At 33.8% G+C, this 25558-nt stretch overlaps 5 protein-coding genes across 9 annotated transcripts; 3 read left to right on the forward strand and 2 right to left on the reverse strand.

Moving 5' to 3' along the window:
- Positions 1-5083: 5083 nt before the first annotated feature.
- On the reverse strand, positions 5084-7142 carry Non3 (Novel nucleolar protein 3). The gene is made up of 5 exons (XM_053748941.1): positions 6984-7142; positions 6674-6889; positions 6127-6400; positions 5742-5883; positions 5084-5399 (listed from the first exon to the last, which is right to left on the reverse strand). The coding sequence occupies exons 1-5, from the start codon at positions 7004-7006 to the stop codon at positions 5113-5115; spliced, it is 942 nt and encodes a 313-aa protein (XP_053604916.1). The 5' UTR covers positions 7007-7142; the 3' UTR covers positions 5084-5112.
- Positions 7143-9679: 2537 nt separating this feature from the next.
- LOC128671952 (organic cation transporter protein-like) lies at positions 9680-17974 on the forward strand. Its single transcript, XM_053748803.2, has 5 exons — positions 9680-9856; positions 14738-15131; positions 15592-15999; positions 16667-16907; positions 17191-17974. Coding segments are annotated over exons 1-5 (1479 nt in total). The 5' UTR covers positions 9680-9855; the 3' UTR covers positions 17626-17974.
- Positions 17975-18235: 261 nt separating this feature from the next.
- LOC128671690 (organic cation transporter protein-like) lies at positions 18236-21198 on the forward strand. The gene is made up of 3 exons (XM_053748388.1): positions 18236-18799; positions 19518-19925; positions 20027-21198. The coding sequence occupies exons 1-3, from the start codon at positions 18456-18458 to the stop codon at positions 20742-20744; spliced, it is 1470 nt and encodes a 489-aa protein (XP_053604363.1). The 5' UTR covers positions 18236-18455; the 3' UTR covers positions 20745-21198.
- Positions 19067-25482, reverse strand: LOC128671693 (lysocardiolipin acyltransferase 1-like). Of its 5 annotated transcripts, none has more exons than XM_064436092.1 (10): positions 25347-25482; positions 25062-25168; positions 24642-24924; positions 24241-24437; positions 23784-23962; positions 23098-23201; positions 22312-22574; positions 21730-21837; positions 20405-20685; positions 19067-19873 (listed from the first exon to the last, which is right to left on the reverse strand). In XM_064436092.1, exons 1-7 carry the CDS (start codon positions 25396-25398, stop codon positions 22330-22332), a joined length of 1167 nt encoding a protein of 388 aa, XP_064292162.1. In that variant the 5' UTR covers positions 25399-25482; the 3' UTR covers positions 19067-19873; positions 20405-20685; positions 21730-21837; positions 22312-22329. The 5 variants fall into 5 exon arrangements, with proteins under 5 accessions (XP_064292162.1, XP_064292163.1, XP_053604367.1 ...); XM_064436093.1 differs by having other exon boundaries at positions 20405-20567; positions 21730-21843; XM_053748392.2 differs by having other exon boundaries at positions 21730-21843.
- Positions 20874-22317, forward strand: LOC128672167 (organic cation transporter protein-like). Its single transcript, XM_053749114.2, has 2 exons — positions 20874-20887; positions 21482-22317. The coding sequence occupies exons 1-2, from the start codon at positions 20874-20876 to the stop codon at positions 22164-22166; spliced, it is 699 nt and encodes a 232-aa protein (XP_053605089.1). The 3' UTR covers positions 22167-22317.
- Positions 25483-25558: the final 76 nt, after the last annotated feature.

Here is a 25558-nt window from a genome sequence, read left to right on the forward strand (position 1 = left end):
TTAGTTTTATTAATGTTTACTTTTATTTTCTGTAATAACGTGTCGTATCGCCAGATACCACAGCTACGATCCCAAGTATTTAAGTGGTATCTAATTAGAGCAATAAGTAATACATATTATTAGTCCGAACGTCAATTAATCATATACTTACTTAAACGTCATTTTAATAAATTACCTACGAGGAAAATAAAAACTCATAAAAATACAATGCAAGAGTTTAAAAAATAGACTAGGTAGGTATTTTACTACTCTTATAATTCATTGTGATAAACTACTTACCTTATTGTGGTTTCGATGTCAAATACCACCAGTAAAATACATATTATTATACTTATACATAGATATACTACTAACTAACTTTCCCTCTAAACAAAATGATTCACCTAGTGGCGGATTAACACAAGAGCCGTCAGTAGGCAATTCAAATTTAACCGCCCCTTAAAAAAGTATTACAACTGACAAACGCCAAATTCCTCAATTGGATAGGTTATGTGATCTTACATGTCTGTATAACAACAATTTTAGGCCAAATTTGCCGCTCCCTACATTCTGCCGCCCAGAGCTCCAGCCTACACAGCCTACAGGTAAATCCGCCACTGGATTCACTCACCAAACCAGAGTAAAATAAACGAGAAAAACAGCTATTTCCCGCTTCGAATCGTTTTCTTTATCATCAAACAGGTTCACTCCTAGGTAGGCGGTTAATAAGTTTAATTGTATGTTGTAAGATAAAGTAATAATCAATCACGTTTATCCAATAACTATACCTATGATAAATTAACTATATATCTGCAATATACAAAGGCCAATCTACATATTTTGTTCGATGGTTTGATATTGCCTTGCGTACCTCCCAGCGTGACATCGTTTTATTTATAACACCTGCTTAAGCTGTTTTATTTGGGACTATATGTAACAAATCACTTATATTTTTAGGAAATTTTTGCAAGAACTTAGTTACATTTTCAATATTTTTATACATCAGATACACTTTCAATCAAATGAAATTTGAATACTGAAATTAGGTATTTACTTACATATTTTTTTCTATCTGCTGCGGTCGCTGTGGAGCAAAATATTATAAGTTATACCTGTATTAGTAAAGTTGTATAAGTATCAAAGACTAGTGTTCATTTTCTTCGCTTTATAATGTAATATATAATGTACTTAGTAATACTTTACTAAGTACATTATATTCTAAAGTGGAGTTACTACTCCAACTGATAAGTTCATAAATTTCTTGTTTTTATGAAAAACAAACATCTTTGTTATATCACATTCGTTAAAAAAGTTGGGGCCAGGGGCTTCACCATCTATATCGAGACACACGTAAACGTATTTTGTGTAAATAAACAGTGATGTTTACATAAAATATGAATTTTGACGTATGTACCTACTTAGAGTTGCCACGTATTTCATATATATGTAATGATGCCTACCATTATCCAGTCCGGGATGTCCAACTGCTTCGTCCAACTAATAGGACCATGGGTCTTTACTAAGAGGATGTAAAAATAACATAATTTTAATTTTATGTCAAGTAGGTATATGATGAAACACTTTTCTGTGTATTTTATAGATTTGTGTGTTAAGCCAGCATATGCATACTTATAATACTTAGTTAAAGTATAAATAGGTTAATATCAAAACATTATCAAAAAAAATAAAGGTGCCTACTTACTAAACTCAACTTTAGTATGTTCTACGTTCATTAGCTATTTCTTCGACCTCAATCTCTCTCATATATTTAAACAAAGAAAGAATCGTCGCAGTAAGTAAAAGTAGTAGGTACATGAGGAATACTTGGGTCTTTTAGAATAAAAATCTGCATAGGTCGTACATTACATTTGGCTCGGTAAAAACTAGAACATTTTAAAAATATAAGAAACCGTAACAAATAGTCTTAAAAGTCGAATATGACATTTTCCAAAATTTATTTATTTATTTCTCTGGCAGGTCAAACCGTGGTAACCCAACTCGCAGACATTTTTACCGCAGATACACTTGTGGGGCTCATTCACTTTCTACCCCAGCCTAAGTCCAATCACTAGGGACAAAGTACAGTTGTCCAAAAGTGTTCCCAGATAAGCTGAAGGAAACTGATTACTAAATACTTATTATATCTAAGTATGTATGTTGTATTTTTAACCTTTTTTATTTAAATTTTCGTATACGAAGAAATAGACCTCACTAAAGGTTTTACCTTTAATATTTAACATAAGTACATTAATATTTTTTGAAAGATCATTATTTGAGTAGATGTTATTAGATACAATATTATAATGTATCTAATGATGCATAAAATTAATGGCATAAATGTTCCATCGTGATACAAAAACCTTGGCAAAAAAACAATGTTTTGTGAATTCAGTGACGAAAACATGAGCATGACCAATAAACATAGTAAATGGGACTATTATTCTGAAATACAACCTGCCTTCCTTGATGATTTTGCAAAAGTTTATATTTTTAGCGTAGGTACTAAAATTAGACTACTTTTAAATTTTATAGGCGCTAAACTTTGTTAAGCCTAATTCTGTTAATTGATACCCATAATTTAATCCAGAGTATTAAACTTATACATAGTACCTAATAAATATAATTTAAAAAATAACCATAAGATATTCTAACGTAACCTTTGCCGTCGATCAACTAAACGAAAAAAATACGTACCTAAATAATCATAGATGAAGGGCGGCGCACGTACTTAATGGCCAGGAACACAAGACCATAAAGTAAAATCAATAAGAAGGTTTAAGCCAATATATTTTGTGCAACTTGATCTTCGTCAATCGCTGCACTGTACGTATTAATTTCGAAGAGTTCCCTCGATTTATTCAAGGTCCCATCATTAAATCCTGGAAGTACTTAGTGACCATGGGATGGAAATTGAACCAACTTAAAAAATACCCTTTAAAATTGAAGTCGTTTAAAAATTATAAGTACCAAAAATTACAAATAGATAGCAGATAGTTATCTGTATTTTTTAACTGGCCCGCAAATCGATATCGCGCAGAAGCGTACCCAGAGGGCTGGAAGCATTACCAAGTTGTGCGAAGAATTTAACAGTCACCTGGTCATTCGACAACTTTCCAGCTTTTTGCACAAAAAACTTTGAAAACTAACTGCACAGCTTTGTGGTCAGAGTTTCAGGACTACCGTAAAAATATCGACAAGCGTAATTTTGTCAATTGATGTCCTTGATAATATGTATATCATAGCATAAAACAAAGTAGCTTACCGCATCTGTCTGTTTATAAGCTTTCTTCTTTTAAACCACGTAGGTTTAAAAGAAACAGATTTTAATACTTAACGGATTTTGATAAAGGTGTAGGTTCACATACATACAAAACAGCCAATTAGATCGTGCAAAGCTGGCTTCCTAAATTTTTTTCGATGCCTTGGTTTTGGATGGCTTCTTATAGGTACTAGAAGTATTAAATAATCTGTGTTATAAGGTAAGGTTAAATGTGCAGAACTCTGAGATCCTCAGTTTACTGTCCTATAGTGAGTTTTACAATCTAAGCGCGAAGAGAGACAAATTACACATTTAATATTTTATAGATTTTATATCAAAGGACTCAATAGTGGTTTTATTCTACTAGGATACTAAAATAATGATTATTCATTATGCATATTAGTAGTCGTTTAAAAATTCTAAAAAAACAATCCTAATATCTACAGACAAAATACCCAATATATTAACCTCACTAATATCAAATACGTGGATAGTATTATTATAAATTCTCTGATCTGTAAGGGTCTATAGCAAGTCTCTCAGAAACCTATGTAGTGGACGATAATTAATTATTATAGGTGTAAAGTTCTTAATTACTTAGCGGTCGGGTGTGGTTAACCTAAGTCTTTGGTACCTACATAGTACCCACACCTAAGTAGATAGGTCTATCTATGTTTTTAGGGTTCTGTATAGAAAGAATAAAACGGGACCATATCAGTAAGACTCCGCCGTCTGTCCGTCTGATAATAGGCCGTATCTCAGGGAACCGTGATATAGTATTTCTGTTGCTGCTATAACAACAAATAATACTAAAAAATAGAATGACACACATACAACAAACGTCATTTTATTGCCGTTTTTTACTTAGACTAGCTGTCCGTCCCGGCCTTTCCTCAGGATTCACACTATCTATTGGTGAAAACCGTACAAAAATTCGTCTCGTAGTTTTGTTTTTCTCGTATTGTTCTCGTAGTTTGCGCTTATACAAACAGACGCGAGAGGGAAACCCCATTTTGAAATATATAAGGATAATGATACTCGCTTCAGACTCGCACTTTTTACTACCACAACTAACACCTCGTTGTCCGATGGCTGGATGGGAAATAAATAATTTACGTAGTACCAATTTACAATTTAACGGATATTCTAATTTTAATCGATAAATATTTTATACTTTGTGATATCATAGCAACGATAAATATGCAAATGCGATGGAGGCAGTGATTTGTTACCCAGTTGTACGGGATTTCCCAATAGCCGGAATGTCACATTTAGTTGGATATGGTAGAAGGAAAACGAATCTTTCGTAAAACGAGTTTCCTTAAAAAGTGGAAAACAGAAAAGGGTTATCACGTCAATGCACTGATATTATTTCTATTAGATGCGGTAAATCGGTTTTGTTGACAACCAAAACCCGTATTTGTGACATAACATAGATAGTACCTATTTATTTCAATAGCTGTATTCTATACATATAAATCAACGCCTAGTAAAAACAAAAAGCAAAACAATAGGATGAAAAAAATTGGAATATACCTCAACTTGTAATTCTTGTTAGTTAAATTTAGTAGCATACAAATTTTTCGATTTGAATATCTACCTAGGTCAAATTAAGATTTTACACTCTCACCTCCCGGTTTCATTCTTCGGCTGCGAAGCTACAATGCCTACAGTCTATAATTTTTTTTTTCATCTTGAAGATTCGGGTCAAGGTTACTGAATAAATAATATAAATATTTTTTTATTTAACTGGCCCTGTTCTAGCGTGAGAACCACACACCCGGTCGAAATCAATCCTTTCCTATTTTCCACTACACTATTTTCGAAAGAAATGAAAACATGATGAAGAATGAAAGGACATATAATATTATATATTATTTTACAGCTTGTGGTGACTTTGCTGCTCTCTTTGCTATCTTCTTTTTCAGAAGCATCTGTTTCCTTTCTTCTGGTGTTTTCTTCAATCCCTTCATCTTCCGAGTCTGCAATTTGTTGATGTCCTGCTTGCCCATATGAATACGACCCATTTTCGAACCAAAAGCGTCTCGCGATATGTTTTTCTTGACGCCAGATTTTGTTTCTTTGGGAATTCTGCAAGCCTCTTTGAAAAGATCGTCTGCCGCCAACTTTGTTCTTCTCAGTTTGAAATCAATTGAGGGTCCTGTAACAGATACATATCATAGTGTAAAAACATCCATAATGTAAATGATAAAAAAAGAAAACAATAGACGATTACTGTCTTCAATACTATGGTATTTTCCAGCTGCTGCAAAAAGATACATGAATTACCTAGTCTTTTCAGAAGGGGCCAAGCCTAAAAACGCTGGCTTGACGGTGTCCAGGAGGATATGTGCAACTAAAGACACCAAAAACCATATGAAGTGGAGAAGAAAAGTATGCAAGCATATCTTGCGCTCTGCTACATTATGGCTGAGGAAGAAACAGGGAGAACTCAGATGGGAGAGAGAGAAAGAGAGAGAGATATGATAATGAATGATCTTACCAATCTCTTCAAGTTCAACTCTTGGTGTGCGTTGTCCACTTTTCTTGAGGGATATTCTGTATGAACGCAAATAGATCATGCCATCATCTGTAGCTGTGAAACTAAGCACATGCTCTAAACCTTGCAGTCTTATTGTTTCAACCTAGAAAATATATATTTATTTTATTGTGTATGTTATATGTGTAATTATATGACATGTGGAATTAACAATATATTTGCTATAATTACCCAAGTTACAAACAAAAACAAGTTCATCAAAAAAAATTAAGAGACCATATATTACACCTAACAATATTTCTCTTAATTGCTTTAAAATCAGTGTTATTAAAATTTATATGCTTCTTTATTTTCAGTGCCAATAAATAAAAAACAAATCCAAATATACCTTTTCTCTATAGAAGAAGTCAGTAAACAAAGATTTAAGTCTTTTCAAGTCTTGATTTAAATCCCAAGCTGGACCATTGAATAAAAGACATGGCTTCAAACCGGCCAAGACCTTCATGTTGTGGAACTCTTCCATAGACTTGTAGTTCTCAGCTCCAAGCTCTATCATGTCTAAGATGTTGTAGTTAAAGGTCCTCCCTAATACAATGTTGTGGGGCCGTTTTTTACTGTGTGAACCAACTCCAAATAAAGCTGCTTCTTTTTTGTCACATAATCTGAAAAAAAAGTAACAATTATACCGACAGAAAATGCTTCATGTTTGATGGTTTTAAATAATTTTAGAGTTGAGAATACTTGGTAGATTAGTCTGTGTGTAGCTGCAGCCTCACAAAATTTTGCAGTTAAATTATACTTATATCATTTATTACCAAAATGTTGCAACAATGTAAGAAAAAATGCAATAAAAATTCTAGCTAGGTTGGAAAATAATTGAGTAACTATTTAATCCTGGTGTTGTAATAAGAGGTGGTAATTTAAAGTGTACTTACTTTTCTATAAGAGATGCATCTTCAAAAGGAACGAAGTCATTTTTACGGTTAAGATAAACCGCATCGGGCTTTTTAAAATCATAGATATCCTTTAACAAGCTCCTAGTGCGTTCTGATGGATTGCGTCCTTGCATAAACATGCATTGTTTTGGGCCTTCAACTGGCTTCGGTTCCTTAGCTTGCAAAACTTTCTTGCCCTTTCGAGTAGTCGGTTTCCTGAAAATGTTAAGAAACAACCATGAAATAAAAATATTTAAGACTTAACCTCATAATACTAAATGAAAAGGTATAAAACCTAAAAAACCCTTACTTTATTCTTTGCATGACAGGCATTTTATTCTCATGTGTTTCTTTATCAAATTAGATATTTCAATAAATTAAATTGAAATTCTATCGACGGAGCTAATATCCTAAACAAAACAAACACGTGGGGCAACCAGGGAAAGAAACTTATGGTTGAAAACTTGACACCTTGACTTGACACTGATGACAATGACAGTGACGTTGACCACCATCGACGGTGACCATACCGTGACGTAGTTAAAGTGCTGTGAGATACAGCAATAGTTAGACTATGGAAGCATAGTTACTACTACTACGAGATCGCTGATATACTGAAAAAGCGTAACGTGTTGATGCCCGAATTTTGACAGGGGGTGAACGTATTTCCAGGCATCCTAGTGTGTAATAATGTAAATTTAGTCAGTCTATAATCAATCATATTCTGAATTTTGTATATAATAAGGCAAAAGATATATGTTTATATTTTCATTAGACATATGAACTTTATTTTGTCAAGAATTTACTTCGACGACTTATTCAAATAAGGTTTGGCAACGACCCATTTTTCAATATTATTTTAATAAAAATTGAAATTGACCTCCGTAATCAAATGGTTATGATTATTTATATCACTAGTACATACATCTGTCTTGTTTATTCATACATCTATAGTTTATGGGAAATGTTAAAAAAAGTGCTCATTTGCTCAGTCAAGTGATAAAATCCTCTTTGTGCTCAGTGCCCACATCAAGGATAGGAGCGCTCTAGGTATAAGCTCTATATTCAGTAGCGTTGAAATAGGCAGAAAGAATTCACGATTCTTCTTTCAAATTACGTCGTTTAGTAGGTATGAACATCATAGATTTGGGTCCGCGCGCGGGCCCGATGTACATTAAGAAAAAAACACGTTTTTTTTTAGGTTTATAAAATCCACAGAGTGAAGTATTTGTCTTGTAAATTTAATGTCTGTGATAAAATCACTTTTTATTACATACTAGTGATTATGGTAATTTCACAAAGAAAAATTATATTTTTTTTGTACTACTTACCTACCTATTTGTAATTTTTTACAGACATTATGATTATTCTATCTCATTAGGTTCATAACTAATGTTATATAGAAAATAACATACCTAAATAAACATGAAACTTAAGTAAATAAATAAAAATTGTGGACAATTTTTTTTGGTAAAAATAATTAAATTAATAGTTACAGTCTCACTAAATGGTTGCAACTTGCCTACCTGTCTGACCTTCTAAGCTGGTTTACATGATCACTGATAATTGTTTTGATAAAATAAGTAATAATATATTTTGTAGGTACCTAAGTTATAAAACTTTTTTAAAATTTATCTTTCATTTATATGTATCAATCAACGCAACGTAGGTACCAGTTAGGACCCTATTGGGTTTTAGAACCCTAAAAATTTACTAAATTATTAGGATTCTAAAAATTCAATACATTTAGTGCTAAAGTTTTTGAAGCTGATACTGGGATTCTGGAAACGTCCGAGAAAGTGCTGATGCTGAAGTTTTAAATTTAAAATGTACCTAAACTTATTACTTATGCTTATCCTTAATGTTCACTTTTAAACTAATACAATGACACGTTGTTCGTTTTGATATAATATTTACCATGTAGGTTTTTTTTAATATGGCCAGGACCGAACCACAAAACAAACTTATATAAAAAATAATTACAAAACACGCGAAGTAGGTACCTACACCGATTTATTTTTGAATAATCTCTTAAAGTTATGCACATTGTTAAATGTCTATATATATTGTGATAATTCTATCTATAATCATATCATCGACGATTATTGTTACAAGCATTCTTGTGAACTCGAAGTGGTGGCTGAAGATTTCATGTTCTTTGCTTTTTATTCTTGTTTTGTTTTTTATTCTGTGTGGGAATAGGTAGAAATGTATGTGTGTGTTTTTTAATAAATGTAATTACTATTTGATTTATAAAATTACGATGCCATTGAAACCCACAGTTTACAAAGAAACCCATGCAGCGAATGCATGGGTTTCTTTGTGAAAAATGTTGCGGAATCTAAATAAATGCCATATAATATATGCACAAGGTCAGCCGAATTTTGAATAATAATTAACCAAATTAAATTAATTTACGTCATAAGACTAGAGACAATAGATTAAATATATTTTTGTCACAAATATAAATATACCTATTAGGATAAATTACACAGATTCAGCTAGCCCCAAAGTATGTTCTAGACTTGTGTGATGGGATACTAACTCAACGATACTATATTTTATAACATATACATATATAGATAAACATCCAAGACCCGGGCCAATCAGAAATTTTTTCCATCATGACCCGACCGAGGATCGAACCCGGGACCTCTCGGTTTAGAGCACTTACCAGTGCGCCAACGAGGTCGTCATTACTTTAATTACTTACAAAACCATTACATAAAAAATAATTACTTAATTGTATCAAAATATTTATTCGGAAGATTTTGTTAGATTCGGGGAAACCCTCTACCTAATAGTAACGTATCAACAAACAAAAAAATAATTTTAGCGTCTTCGGAACCGGTTCGTATAATTAGACGATTCAAATCCCCGTTTTATAGAGACCGATAGGAGCCGTATTTCTATAGACTTAAAGCAGAATTTCGTCAAGATGTGTAAGGATTGATTAGGTTTTCTTCAAGACGCAAGATATTTAGTGACGACGACAGAGGGTTGGTGGAACTCGGTTTGATGATCATCTATATACAATGGTCGTTCCCGAGGACGGCCAATCCGTGTTCGAGCGTGGCGGGGACCGCTGCGGTGCACGATTGCGGAGTGCTCTCGCCATTTGTGTCATTTTGATCTCTATTTTTGAAAACTTTTGTTAAGTTACCAGAGAAAAAATATACAAAAGTAAGTACTCCTAATTTTGATTTTTTACAACGGAACGCTTTTCTTTTATATATGTGTACGCTTATGTGTTGGGGTTGGTTTACTGACTCTACAGTTGAATCTATCATACATTTATTTAAGGAAGGAAGTATACTTAGTTTATACCTAATAAACTTAAAAAAAAAGTAAATAAATATTACGTAAAAGTAGGTAAGTACTCGTGAAATTTTTCACCAATTACATTTAATTATAACGAATTTTTATCTCACGTCAAAATTATTATTATATATATATTTTTTACTAGATATTGAATTTTGAAATAAAATATAGCTTATAGCAATTCTAGACAATGTACCTTTCTAATGGTGAAAGAGTTTTTGAAACCGGTTCGGTAGTTTCGGAGGGGTGTTCTCCGAAACTCAAACATATAAACTCACAAACGAATAAAGATGTAAGCCTATTAATAATAATAGTATAGATAAACTTATTATTTTTAAGAAGACGGTATAATAAAATGCATCTATTAACTTAATAGAAACATAGGTATATCGTTACAATACGTATCTTTAGATTTTAGTATAATTGAAATCACATAGAAAAGATACCACTCTTAATTTTTCTAATTACTTAATATAGTACGTAATATATTTCAAGTTTTAAGTGTAATATAGAAATATAGCCTGTAAATCATGGAGATGGGACTAAGAACATCGTAATAGCTTCCCTAGTGTCATCACCATCATGATTCAGTCATTAAAGCAAAATTTTAAACAAAGTTTTTTTGTATTGGACACTCGTAAGGCAAAAGATTTTACACTTAGTTAATGTTATGGGTAATTGTGCTCATGTTTTGGTACAGCCGTTCCCCATTGTTTTCGCAGACGATTGATTCAATACGGGGAAGGTTCGTCACAATGGTATTCATCAAGAATGGCCAGTTTGATATTTAGAAATAACTGATTAAGTAGATTATGTGGCTTGTCCTTGATCTCTATCTTCAAGGAAGTCCTGTTTACAGATAAACTTACGATAATTTGCAAATGATGTTATTGTTTACCAAACAGTCATTTCTGAGCACTAGTTTAGTATTTTAGTTTGTAAACACACAACGATTGTAAAACTGTTTAAATTTCATTTTTAAGCAACAAAATTGTATTGTTCCTAAAATAGCAGATTGGTGCTGTACTTAGTACAAGACGACACGACAAAGTAAAGTTAAGTATAAGTAAGTACTTAACTGTTATTGCCGCGGTTGAACTAATCTTAATTTTGTTCTGTGCGGTACATGGGTCTATGCGTGTATTTTTCAGTTTTTTGTATTATTATGAGCCATGTAGTTGTATCAGAATGATTACCAACAGGAATGAGTATGTTTATTTGTGTGTATCTCAAAAACGGGGTCTTTCTCACACGACCTTTGAACTTTACTTATCAGATCAACTGTCTCTAGTAGGTACCTAACGTAAATTTTAATAAAGTTTCATCATTATTTATCGCGTCTATCTTATTTATTGGGTTATCTATTTATACGAATTATGCCTAAATTTCGATATCCGGAAATAGGTACATAACCTAAATGTATAAGCATGTCACATAAAGACATTGCCTTACGTTCCAAATAAATGGCTTGGTCGATAATGCTCTCATATTTATCATGTAACTAATTAACTTAAAGTATAGTTTAATATATAAATTATTGTAAATGCTAACCTTAGATTAATAAAAAGTATTACTAACATGAATTACTGAAATGTACCTACCTATAGTGCACATAGGTCTTCATTTTTAGAAAATAACTAATTTACTTGCTAACTCTTATAAGCTCTCCAATTTCGAAAATGGGACATTATCGAAAACAGCAATTCCGCGAGTAATTGCAGTTAATAACAGAAATGGGGTGAATGCCCGGTCAATGTAGTTTTCCATCATTACAAATAAAGGAGGTTGCGAGAAGGAAAAAACCCCTCCAGCCACATTGGCAACTAAGCGTGAAATACATAACTTGATAAGTCAGAAAGCAAAAATAAAAAAGTACCTAAATACAAAATTTTAAATTTAAGATATCCCCTTCCGGAGTTTCTGACATCATCTCATCTGTTAGAAAAGAACACACATTTTCCAAACATAGTAGCTAAGAACAATCTCGGTTAAATTCTCTTTCAAATAAAAATAAATCGATGAAAATCTGTTTAGCCGTATGACAGTGGACAGACATATAGATACAGAACACGTTAAACTTATTACTAACTTCTGTTGTCGGGGGTTAAAAAGGATTTCGGAGCCCTGTCGGAGCGGTGTGCTATAAAAGATCAAAACAATTGGGTACTTACGATCCACTTTCATATAGTAAATTAAAGATATTAATTATTTGAATACCAATGTCAAAAAAGTTCTGAATGCCCACTAAATAAGTATAGTTATTAATTAACTGACATTTTATTAATTATTGAAGAAAACTAAAATAAGTACAATCTTGATTTTTCTTTACCTAGGTAGGTACTTAACTAATAAGCAAATCTTTGTTTATTTTTTGTAAGCATTTATCAATAACATTTTTTTTATAGCAACAAATATTAATCGAGCGTGTTATCACTTAATTAACTTACATTATTTGTTATCTAAAAACCAGATTACATATGTTTGAACGAGTTAAATCTAATTTATATACTTAATAACTAGACATTTTATGATCAATCAAAAAAACATGATTCAAGTACCAATAAAATAAAATAAGTAGTTACTTGAGGTGAGGGATGAGGCAGACATGAACAGAAAAATCATTTGAAATCAGAGCTTCTGAAAGAACCATGACTAAAAAGTATCTAACAATATTAGGACAAATAGGTATACCTGTGTAGGTACCTATTCTCTCTGTGTTTTGACTCCACCCATAAAGCTAACTTTAGTTTCTTTTTCTCGGAAGCGGTCCATGTTGCTTTGTTACTTTCCGTAACAACATAATTTTTCGGGGTCAGTAAAAGATATCTTAAACCCAAGGTCTCAGGGAACAGAGTGCAATCGTATAAATTAAATGTACCTACCTACTCGTAGTTCTCCGATATCGAGTGCAACTACAAGGAGGCTTGGCCGTCTCATATAAGACAAGAATGATAAGGCGGATATATATATAACTGTATATCAAGTTATAATATATGCTGGGGCCTCGAATCTGCGACAGGCAGACTCTGCCGCCCGCTATCATCTCCTCAGCTATCGCGGGTGAATCAGGGGTCAAGTTTTGTTGGAACCTGACTTGTTCATAACTGTTCGGATTTCGTGTCGACTTTATTTAGTCGGAATAAAGCTTTAATTTTTTTTAATTGGTGCCCAGAGTACATTTATAATTTTTATTAAATAATTGGCCTTTGGCGATAATTTAGTAGGTATTATTATACGTATATAAATACGTAGAAAACCTACTAAATGATTGCTTATTGCTATAAGTACCTATTTGAACGAGATAAAAAGAAAAAGAAATATAGAAACAACTGCAAGAATTTGGAGTAGGTTTTACCCAGTAGCAGGACATTAATAGCTAAGAAAAAATAATGTAACTTTGAATTTTTTTATGTTTTATTATAGTTATTTAAATATTCATAATATCAATAACTTAAAGGTGCCCAGTGCTAGATCACTGGTGACTTCTGGATGGATAAGGAATACTTAGGTATGCTTTACTGCTTACTCAATGCGGATTGGTAACACAGTTGAGCAACGGCATAACATGCCTTCCGAAGCACGATACGTATGTAGGTACCATTAAAGACATATTTATTGCAAAAAATATGAGAACATACTATGTTTTACCGTGACTATTTAGTCTATTACTATATACGTAGGTAGGTATATAATCTTCTAATAACACAAGAAAACCAATTAATTTCCTAAGTAGGTAATTCACCGAAATCGTCGCTCAGGAATCATCTAATGGCATAAACAGGAAGACTTGTGAAATGTATCAAAGTAGGTATATAAACTACCACTGACGCGATACTCTGACGAGGGAAAACTATCAGCACGTGCGTGGTTCACGCCCGACACATGCACTTAGGAACATGATATTATCTACTGCGTATCGAGTACATCGTGCAAGGAATGTGACTGACGTGTTAGGTGGACCACGGCTCACACATTTTACACACTTCGCCATAATATAATAAAAACAACAGTAATTTTTATAGCGGCATGAATAATATCATTTTTATCTGATCCGAACTATTAGAGATTTACAAACTGAGAGGGAAGAAATGCTGCATGCATTCCAAGCTCTCAAGGATTTAATAAATAAATAAAAATGGACACATCACACAGATAGAGTAAGCCCCAAATTAAGTTCGAGACTTGTGTTATACATATATACATACTTATTTGATAAGCAGCCAAGACCCAGGTCCGGGCTTGGGATCCTAGACCTCCAAGTAGCAGTCAGGCACAATGACCTTTAAGCTACAGAGATCATCAATTAAATAGTTACCTATATAAATTGTGTAAATGTATTAACATCACACAACAAATACACAAACAAAGCTAGTGATGACACAAACGCAGCTTGATCTCGTATGTTGACCTGCACATGCGTTACTTTCCAGTTAAACTTTGTCCTATTCTACTGCGAATTTTCATTATCAGCGGCTACGCTATCGTTAAAGTTATCTCTTACATGAGCTATGGAAATTCTTAGAAATTTATAATTGTTAAGTAATAACTATAACTGTAACTAATGGTAAATTACGTAACAATTAATTAATGAGAGAAGGCATCCTGGATAAGAGTCTAACGAACGAGTCCAGAAGAAGCTAACTAAGCTTTGTAACTCAGGTTACATTACTAAAAACCTACAAAATACTTTTGACTTGTAGTTCTGTCAAATCCGAAATTTGTATATACTATTCTTCTTTTCAGTGTTGGAGAACCAAACTAAGGACGCTGAGAGTCAAAAAGCGAACGAAGATCCTCTGACGAGGGCCATTGGCGCTATCGGCAAATGGCAGATATGGATATGCTTCGTTGTGTTTCTGGTGAAATTCCCGGTAGCCTGGCACCAAATGAGCATCATCTTCCTAGCGCCGCCGATGAACTTCACCTGCGCTGCAGAGCAATCCAACCACTCCATCTTCGACAATGTCTGCCATGCCAACTGCACAGACTATAAATATGATCGAAGCATTTTCCAAGAAACCATAATTTCTCAATGGGACCTAGTATGTGATAAAGAGTGGTTGAAGAACCTGACACAAACATTTTTCATGTTGGGCATCCTTGTCGGAAATATGGTCTTCGGTCACCTATCTGACAGGTCAGTAATTCTAATAAAAAAACTCACGTGGGCAAGCCAGCGGTGCTTCAACATTTATTGATATTCCGAATAAATTGGCACATCCTGCGGCCGATTCAACAAGATAAATCATTCAGGGGATCCGGACGTATGACTTTAAAAGGCTATTGTCCCATTTATACTTCTTGAACTACGACATACTATTGTGGTTATTCTGTGCCCAAAATTAGGCGCTTATCTTCTTTTCTCATGATGACACTTATATTAGTACCCAAATAGGTACTTTGGTTACATTGTTAGATTTTATTATTATAGAAGGAAGCACTACTGCGGCATTTTATTACCTGTTCCATTTCTAATATTGGAAATGTGACTGGGAACCATAACTATATAACCTACTTTAATTTACATTATATTTATAGATAGTTTAGTGTTGTTTTGTTTAATTACAGTTGTACATAGAACCTTATTCAATTTACAGATATGGACGACGAATGCCTTTCCTGGCTGCTGTATTCCTGCAGCTAATATCTGGTGTGACCACATCATATTCGGTCAACTGGTATATGTTCACGACACTGCGATTCCTATTGGCCGTTGCCACTGGCGGCACTATGGTAACCAGCTTTGTCCTGACCATGGAACTAATCGGAGCTAAATACAGGGAAAGCGTTGGGATCATTTATCAAATACCATTCAACTTGGGACATCTAACGTTGCCTCTGTTCGGTTACTACATCCGTGACTGGCATCACTTCCAGCTGGCTATATCTGTACCATCAATTTTATTCCTGAGCTACTACTTCTTGTTGCCGGAATCGCCAAGATGGCTATTGACTGCGGGTAGAACTGACGAAGCTGTGAAAATCATGGAAACAGCTGCCAAAAGGTTCATATTTATTAATTAATGTACACCAACATTATTTACATACAACATTCGACACAAAGCACATAAAATTAAGTTCTAATGTAAACACCAATGACAGGTATACACAATGTTCACCATAGATTTCTTATTAACTATTCAAATTTTATTAAAATATAAATATGATTATCAATCCTTGATGAGGTTGAGCAACTTATGTTTAAATACTTTCAGGCTATTGTCAAATATATCCAAAACACCCGAGATAAGATTTAACTGACAAAACACCGAGATGAGAATTGATAATTGATATTTATGGATAATTGATAATTTTAGATTATATTTTTTAAATAATATTAACACATTAATAAAGTCGATGTTCAATTTTTATTTTCCTGGGGGTCTGATTAGTACTGAGGTGGCTTTGCAATTCATTATGAGTAGGACTTACCTACTCGTCTAAACGCGGGAGACGGGTGTCAAATATTTATTGTTATTTAACATTGTTAACAATGTCGGCTATTGACTTCAAGCATGTAAAACACTTCGTTTTATATTCATACATACAGTGTTAAACTTTATGTACTTACTTACAAATAAAAAACGCGTGGCTATGTTGAACCTCATACTTAACTCATTGAATTGGATTCGGGTAAACTTATGTAATTAATGAATCAATGTTGGTTTACAGGAACGGGCTTCCGGCAGAGAACATCTCATCGTCGACGCAGAAGATGGTTGATGTCAGCAGCAAGCCGGAGCAGCATTTGTCGTTCCTGGCACTGTTCCGGACGCCGCGACTGCGCGCGCGCACCCTCGCCATCTGCTTCAACTGGTTCGTCTGCGGCCTCTGCTTCTTCGGCGTCTCGCAGTACATCGGTCATGTTTCCGGCAACATCTTCACTAACGTTGCCATTTCCGCTGCTATACAGGTAAATATCATGTTTGAAGAGGTTGCTTAGATTAGAATTAGATAAATATGGTTGCATTGTATGGTTGCATGCAGACAAAGTCTCCTTATCCCTCCATATCACCAATGCCCAAGTAATAAACATTAAAATGACTTATTATAATTATTTTGATATAGGGGGACAATTACCAACGCTGATTTAAATATGTATGTGTTGTTAAGAAATATATATTATTTGAACTAAATAAAATACCTATTTTTCGAATTCCCAATATTTGCAGTAATTATTTTTTTTTTACTTTCAGGTTCCTGGAACACTGGTCTCAATTTACGCCAATAGAGCTCTTGGTCGCAAGATCACATTGATTAGCTCCAACTGCATCACCGGCATCAGCTGCCTCCTTATAATCGTCATTCCTCACTCGGGAGCGAGCCACTTGACGCTCGGCTGCGTAGGACTATGGGGAATGAGCATATCTTTTGCCACTGTATACTTATACGCTGGAGAACTGTTCCCAACAGTTGTAAGGAACTCCGGAGTAGGCTTGTCATCAACAATAGCTAGAATAGGATCCATGGTTGCTCCTTTCGTAGCAACTTTGTCTCATGCAAGTCCGTGGCTACCACCTTTGACTTTCGGGATAGTGCCTCTTATTGGTGCAGGACTTTGTGTCATATTACCTGACACACGCGGTAAGAAGCTGCCTGATACATTAGAAGAAGGAGAAGAGAAAATATGAAATATTAAAATTACGATTTGGAGGCTAGTTTATTTGTAATTTAAATGTATATTATTTAAAGTATTCATTGTGTTCCTGTATACGCTAAAATACAAAATAAATGATATTAATTAGGCAGAGCTAGATAGAAGTGAATGTTTTAACTCGAATTTACCAGTGACATAGCATTGAAAGGGCAGCTCGTTCCGGCCCCGCGGCCAGGCTGTTGTGAGATTCAGAGAGACCATTGTTATACCTACTATTTTTACGTGCCTACTTTATTATTAGATACGTATCAAATGTATATAAGTGTATGAATGTGTATAGGCTGTGATAAATTATAATTAAATATAACTTTTATATATACCTACTTAACAGTTTTTCATTACCTACCTCACATTTATTCAATAGGATGTAGTTTATTAAAATAAAGTGGCTATGTTTCATCCCACGGGTGTAAGCATCATCAAGGACATCGCTATTAATCCCCAAAATCCCTATTCATGACCTCCTTTATGAATCTGTCATTACTCGTATTGTTTAATAGAAATATGTATTGAGTGTTAAAAAAATGTGTTGTAATTATTTTATCAACGTTAAGATTATCGAATACATCCATAAAGATAAATAACCCGATGATTATACGCACGCGACGACGCGTCGCGACAGCTTGTCTAAACAATCATTTAGTCTTCTGGAACAAGACAAGACTAACAATACCATATTTCAGTGAATAGCTTATCTGTAAAGTACGTTACTTTTACTATAAAAAAATTAAAACTTGATTATTGAATGAGCATTAATAGTGTAAAGGCATAAGGGAGTATCAAGTATAACCAAGTGAAGTGGAAATGTCAACTGAAGATGGTATAGAAAAAATTGTTGGTCGATTTGGAAAGTACCAGACGTGGATATTATTCTTGATTTCGATTGGACGGCTACCAACAGAATTTCAGCTGAATATCGTCGTATTCCTCTTGCCGGGAGTTGAATACCAATGCTTGGATAGTGATGTGAATGCAACCAATCATTGTCCGTGTGAAAACCCAAAGTATGACCAAAGCTCAATAGCTAGTTCCGTTGTGACAGAATGGAATCTGATTTGTGATAGAGTATCTCTTGCCAGCTTGGCGCAGTCCATAATGCAGATCGGAATTCTAACTGGAAGCCTCATATTTGGTTATGTTTCAGACAGGTTAGTATAATTTTTAGGGTTCCGTACGTCAAAAAAATAAAAATCGGAACCCATATTAGATCACTCGTGTGTTCGTCCATCTTTTCACAGCCAATTTGCTTCGAATCTATTACACCAAATCAGGTGAAATTTGGTAAGATGTGAGTAAATAAATATTTTTTTGACAAGGGAAATTATGAAATATATTAATCACTTTAAAAGAGAAAATTTGGATAGATGGCGCTAATGTTATTAAATTTAAATAATTCTACAAAAATTAGATAGATGTCGCTTTCAATGTTGTATTTATTTTAAAAAATGTTTACATATCAATAAGTAGTACTGTAATACAGAAACTCATATGGAGTACACGAGCGTGACACACATAGCGTTGCTAGCAACAATCCTTAATCTCCGGACACTACTAAGCCTGAAATTTTGAATAACACAAAATATAGTTCATTGCTTGTAGATTACAGAAAAACTTATAATAATTCAATAAATTATACGTAAACCCTCTTCGCTCGAGTTCAATTCGCACTTGACCGGATTTTTGTTTTCACGCACCAGCAATTTCTTCAGCCAGCAACTTTGACTTTTAGATTTTCAATGGATTAAATAATATAGAGTGAGATCTTTTTGATTGCATAAAATATTTTTATAATTGTGTATGTATCTGTTGTTAATATATTTATAAATGCTTATCTAAGTATTTCACATTTGTATTATGTTCTTACAGATATGGACGTAAACTTGCCGTACTCCTCTCTTTATTTCTCGAGGCTGCCTTCGTCGCAATGTCCGGCTTGGTCCCAGAATTTTGGATGTTTTTGGTCTGTCGCTTCTTGATTGGAGCTGCAGTGGGAGGAACAATGTTGTGCGGTTACGTCTTATTTATAGAACTTTGTGGAAAATCATTTAGGCCATACGTTATTGGACTTCATGAAATATCATTTATTTTGGGATATCTTCTACTGCCGATCATTGCTTACTTTGTTAGGGATTGGAGAAATCTTCAATTGGTGACTTCGGTGCCGTGGCTAATGGTTATAGTTTATTATTGGTTAATTCCTGAGTCTCCCCGTTGGATGATTACTGTGGGCAAAAGGAAGGAAGCAATTACTCTTCTTGAATTTATTGCCAAAAAGTAAGTTTCACTTTGTTTTAACAATACTTATATGCTTGTACAATATAGTAAATATATAATATAAGTATAATTCCCTAACAGTTTTTCCTCTTATTTACTAGGAATAACCGACCGACGGAAAACATCGAGCACATTGTCGATGAAATGGAAAAGGAAACTATGAGAGAAAACCAGAAACCTGCCTCATATGCAGATCTGTACAAGACCCCAAACATCAGATTTTATACAATTGTGACTGCGTTCATATGGATGTTCTGTTCACACACATTTTTCGGAGTCAACCAATATATCGGACGTTTACAAGGAAATATATATTTGAACGTAATACTTTCAGCAGTTAGCTTGACTCCTGGGTTAATCCTTGTAGTTTTTGCGACATTGTATTTAAAACGAAAAGTTAGTGTAGTAACTAGTTTTAGTGTTGCCGCTGTATCTTTGCTTGTTTTCATATTCATCCCAAGTAATATGGAATCACTCACGTTAACTTTTGCCATTATAGGCCTGATAGGCGCTTACACATCCTTTGTTCAAGTATATTTGTTCACGTCTGAAGTATTTCCAACTGTGATCAGAAACACTGCATTAGGATTTGCCTCCATGTTTGGTAGATTCGGAGGTTTCATTGCGCCTTTTGTGGTTAACCTGGGTATAGAGTGGGTGTCTATTTTAATATTTAGTGGAGTAGCTTTTGCAGCTGCCTCTTTGTGTTACTTGCTCCCAGAAACAAAAGATATAATACTTTTGAATTCAATTGAACAAACTGAAAGTCAAAATGAGAATATTAAAGCTCCCACCAATAGCACAAATGATAATAAGTAGTTTATGTTTTGATTAAATCTATTTTTTTCGTCTGTTTAATACCTTATGTAGCTCTCTGTACTTATTTATGCTTCATGAAAGTTCTCTTAAATAATTATTTTCACTGCGAATAAATACCTACATTTACGAATGAAACAATTCACGTAAGTCATTGTTATTTAAAACTAACTAAATGAATCGTGTATAAAACATAATACTGATCGATAACAAAGATATCTAAAATAGAAAATAAGACAGTAGAAGCGAAACTTTAGAACGTAGCAATTTTATTTTATAATGTTCAAGATATAAATTTCGTTAAAAGCCATCGACATCTACTTTCTTACGAAACGAAGCTTATAAAAGGTAGACATACAAGAAGACATATCTGTTATATATATGTCTGTCAGGAAATGTATATATTGATAAAAAAATGTATATATTAATTATATATTATATGCTTATTCTACATTTATGTTTTTTTTTTCTTTTATCAAATCACAAATAATTTAGATGATACGAATAAAACCTGAACTCCTGAACCACTTTCACTTCCTCTTTTGAAGCAGACCAGCAAACCATTATTTTATGGGATATCAATTATATTTGCCTAGTATTGATATTTTCTTAGTAAGTAAATAAAAGATAAACACAAATTTAGCTAAGTCGACACTCTAAGAAGAAGAATGTTCACTAAGCATCTTGATGTTCTCGGACCAACAAGTAGGTATAGCTATTAATGCTCCTTAATATTTCAGGAACAACCGTTCTTCAGAAGACATCGTCACTATTGTGGATAAAATAGAAAAGGAATCTTTGCGTGAAAATCAGCCCCACGGTACATATTTCGACCTGTTCCAGGCTTCCAAAGTCAGAATGTATACTATCATCACAGCATTTATTTGGACGTTCTGCACTCATACATTTTACGGCGTAAACCAGTATATCGGCCAGCTGCAAGGGAATCTATATTTGAATGTATTGATCTCAGCATTAAGTTTTGTACCTGCATTGATTCTAGTTGTAATAGCTACATTATATCTGAAAAGAAGAGCCAGCGTAGTGGGCAGCTTTAGTATCGCGGGCATATCTTTGCTCGTGTTCATATTTACACCTGAAACTATGAAATGGTTAACATTGATTTTTGCTATCATAGGTCAAACAGCGGCGTATGCTGCTTTTGTACAAATTTATCTTTTTACATCAGAATTATTCCCAACCATTGTTAGAAATTCAGCTATGGGTTTCTCTTCAGTATTCGGTAGGTTTGGGGGATTTATAGCGCCTTTTGTAGTAAATATAGGTGTCGAATGGGGCTCTATAATAATATTTAGTTTAGTGGCTTTCGCTGCAGCACTTCTGTGTTATTTTCTTCCAGAAACAAAAGACAGAGTGCTTCTGGATTCTATTGAACAAACTGAGAAAATACCTAACAAAGATTAACTTAAGTATTAATAAGCATCAAAGTAATTAGACACTTGTGGTAATAGAATCAACTTTATTAAGTACACTATTTTTCTTGGCATTATGGAGAATTCACAGAAGGTGACATGTAATCTGTATTATACTAAACAATTTATTTACTTACTTATATACATTAGAGAACTTAAATTTTAAATTTTTGTAACAACTTGTATTGAATATTTTGAAATCCACCAAACTTCCATGTTATAAATACTAAGGCGAGACTATGGTACGTAACCCAGAATATAAATATTGTACTGTTTAGCATGCCATATATGAAAACAACGTCTATTGCGGACCAAAATATAAAAGCTAATTTCGCATTCTGCAAGGATCTTGGCGTCCTTTCATCTGGTGGCTTGTTGGTTGCACCATCAATAAATTTACCTGGTGAACACATAATATTCAATATAATTCATGATGCTGTAGATCTAATTACTAATACTGATGGATAGTGTGTCAAGGATGGTATGATTTGGAAAGAAATAGCGAATGAAATGGCAAGGAACAGTTGAAATAAAAGAAACTTAGTTACATATTGTGTCGCATAAGTGGCAAAATAAAGATCTAAATAATAAAGATTATTTTTACATTAGTAATTAAGTAAAAACATAATTTATACCTAACCTAAATGTATTTAATAATATAAATATACTTTTTAGTAAAAAGGGCATTTCTAAAGCAGATCGACGTTACTAAGGCAGATGGCAAGATCACAGCCGAATTTTTAAACGTTACATTATCACGCTGATCGTGTGCTTCGCGGCGTCACAAATCCGAATACAAACACGCGAGGATGAGAAAGAGATACTCGTAAGTAACTCGTAAGTAATGTAACTTTAACTAAATTAGTTCGTACTTTCTAGAATTAGTTGGCTAGTATAAGAAAAGACTATTCATATTTACTCACCATTTATATGGAAGTGTCTTAGGCTTATTTCCTTCTCACTCCACCGGTTTTTGAGCCAACCCCTTAAGGCTAGGTCATCTTCTGGTAGTTGCTCAATGGAGTGCCTGTTTCGAAAATAAATTCATAAATAGAATTAACAACCATGTATCAACAGTATCTATAGACATGCATTTATTGACAATATCTAACGTTTTAAATATTCTTATCAAAGAACGCTAAATGATATCTTTTCTTATGGAGTTTAAGCTACTTTTGATATTTTTGATATATTTCATATCTTTAGAGCTTTATCTTAGGTATGTTTATCGCGTGTTAGAGCTATTTCAAACTCCAAATAACCCAGCATTATCATATATGTCAAGCGAAGACTTAGTTTTTCTGCGATAAAAGGTAGTCTCATGTTATTTCTAAAAGACTGGTGTATCTCTATGTGAAATTCGGTTTTTGAGATTATTCGTTCAATAAAAATGGCTATGAAATCTGAAATCGTTGTAGAACATCTACACCCTAAGGAAATATACACTTGGTTCTTTGGTACCAAACTACGAAACGGTAATTTCAGTTAATGTACTAACCACGATCCACAAAAAAGGCGTAAGAAGACGAAAGGAAGAATAGAAATCCTCGGCAAAATTGAGGAAAATTGTGCTGACCAAATGTGACTACAAAAAAGCTAATATTCTCACTTTTTAACATGGAAGTAGACATGTTTTGGGATTCGCCCATACAGTACATCAGCCTCAGTTTGTGCCGGCTTGTCATAAGCAACTGTGACGTCATAAACTGACTTCAGGCCAGACCCTCTGAGCGCTGAGCACAGGGCCACCCAACCAGTAGTGCGAGGGTGAAGCAAGAACTGGAATTTCTGAAAATACATTTAGAATTAGCATCATCTCCTCTACAAGAAGTCCACTGCGAATAATATAATTTTTTTACAAAAAATATTTTTCTTATGCCTCTCAAAGGAGAAAAGGCATTAGAACTGCAAATGCTTCCAATTTTTGTACTGCTGCAATCATTTAATAAATATTTTTTTGTAATAATTATTGGTTAAACCAAGAAGAACGGTATATATCAAAATATCGAAAACATCAAAAAGTTAAATGATAAGGACATCTACCACTATACATATACTTAACTTACTGGTAAATTATTTGCATCCGCAAATTTATCACTGCGGCGTTTATTGTCCTCACTGAGATCTGTTCCCTCGGGGAACAGCACCAGCCTACACCGGTACTGCAACTTTTTGTAGTATTCAACGAATTGCGATAAACTCAATTGGTCCGCGCGCCAATCTCGCTTCACGTACAAGAAGAAATTCAGTTGCATGATCCAACCTGCAATGAAAAATGACATTAATAACAGAGCAATTAACGTTTTTACAACGTAATGCAACTTTCTCATTATGGTTATGATCAATGTCCTACATAGACGTTTCTCTGAAATTACCAATGGTTATCGCAATCAACAATGAGCGTGGACGAATCACGAAGTAACGAGGGAGAAAATTATTTCTTTTTATTAAGGTTATTAAAACTTACCCATTCCAGGTATCATTTTCAGCTCGTCTTTCAACACGAATTTGATTTTTGATTTTCCTCCTGAAATTCTGTCAAAAACATCTCGGCTGTGTTTTTTATCAAGAGATTCTTTACAAGTACAAACGTGTCGAGCGGTGTCTTGCGTGGCGTGGTACAGGGCAATCCAAACGTAATTCCAGTCGACCCTGGTTCGATGATTCATCACTATGATCGTATTTTCATCTGGATCCACATAATCTCCATAATGGTGCAATTGGGTGTTGATACAGCATTGAAACAGCGCCTATAAAAATAACGGAAGATATTATAGTACCTGTTCACAAAACATCTCTGTCTGTGTATTATTCTAGGAGTATTTATCTACGTATGTTATTATGCGACTTGCTTTATTAGCTCAATTACAATTACAAATTTTCTTACCACTGGATATAATTCCCATAGAGCAAATAGTACATCGACAATTTTTCTGTACAGTTTATGATTGACAAACATTATATACATAACAGGGCAGTAAAGAATATAAAATCCTGAAATGATAATAGTTTTAAAACAAACATGAACCATACCATAACATAATCATATCTTTTTAATAATATTATTTCCGTTGACATTTTAGATACACTTACAAACATTATGTATTTATATAGTTATTAAATCAGATTAGTTTGGTTGTCTGTCATTCTTGTTAGTTATTTAAATACTTACCAGCTATGATTGTATAGTACCAGGCAATACAGAGCAAAAGCCCCGCCGCCATGGCGCCTCGGGCTGGGACTGACGCGGGCGGTAAGGAAGCCCTACTGAGTCTCCGACTTAGAACCCATAAAGTGTATTACCTAACATTACACTTTTTAATTAATAATGAAATAAAAATATATTGACATTGATTTAAACTACTATTAATTAGGAAATTATTT

Source organism: Plodia interpunctella, chromosome 8 (assembly GCF_027563975.2).
Source record: "Plodia interpunctella isolate USDA-ARS_2022_Savannah chromosome 8, ilPloInte3.2, whole genome shotgun sequence".
NCBI classification, from domain to species: Eukaryota; Metazoa; Arthropoda; class Insecta; order Lepidoptera; family Pyralidae; genus Plodia; species Plodia interpunctella.

Bases quoted from the DNA above. Each gene is read 5' to 3' on its own strand.
- Non3 (XM_053748941.1), bottom strand. From the start codon at position 7,006: ATGCCTGTCATGCAAAGAATAAA. The intron at 6,890-6,983 runs GTAAGGGTTTTT...TAACATTTTCAG, and splicing joins CCTGTCATGCAAAGAATAAA to GAAACCGACTACTCGAAAGG. The intron at 5,884-6,126 runs GTATATTTGGAT...TATATTTTCTAG, and splicing joins ACTTCTTCTATAGAGAAAAG to GTTGAAACAATAAGACTGCA.
- LOC128671952 (XM_053748803.2), top strand. The intron at 16,000-16,666 runs GTTCATATTTAT...GTTGGTTTACAG, and splicing joins ATGGAAACAGCTGCCAAAAG to GAACGGGCTTCCGGCAGAGA. The intron at 16,908-17,190 runs GTAAATATCATG...TTTTACTTTCAG, and splicing joins CCATTTCCGCTGCTATACAG to GTTCCTGGAACACTGGTCTC.
- LOC128671690 (XM_053748388.1), top strand. From the start codon at position 18,456: ATGTCAACTGAAGATGGTATAGAAAAAATTGTTGGTCGATTTGGAAAG. The intron at 18,800-19,517 runs GTTAGTATAATT...ATGTTCTTACAG, and splicing joins TTTGGTTATGTTTCAGACAG to ATATGGACGTAAACTTGCCG. The intron at 19,926-20,026 runs GTAAGTTTCACT...CTTATTTACTAG, and splicing joins CTTGAATTTATTGCCAAAAA to GAATAACCGACCGACGGAAA.
- LOC128671693 (XM_064436092.1), bottom strand. From the start codon at position 25,398: ATGGCGGCGGGGCTTTTGCTCTGTATTGCCTGGTACTATACAATCATA. The intron at 24,925-25,061 runs GTAAGAAAATTT...TTATTTTTATAG, and splicing joins TATGGGAATTATATCCAGTG to GCGCTGTTTCAATGCTGTAT. The intron at 22,575-23,097 runs GTGAGTAAATAT...TGTGTTCACCAG, and splicing joins AAGACACTTCCATATAAATG to GTAAATTTATTGATGGTGCA.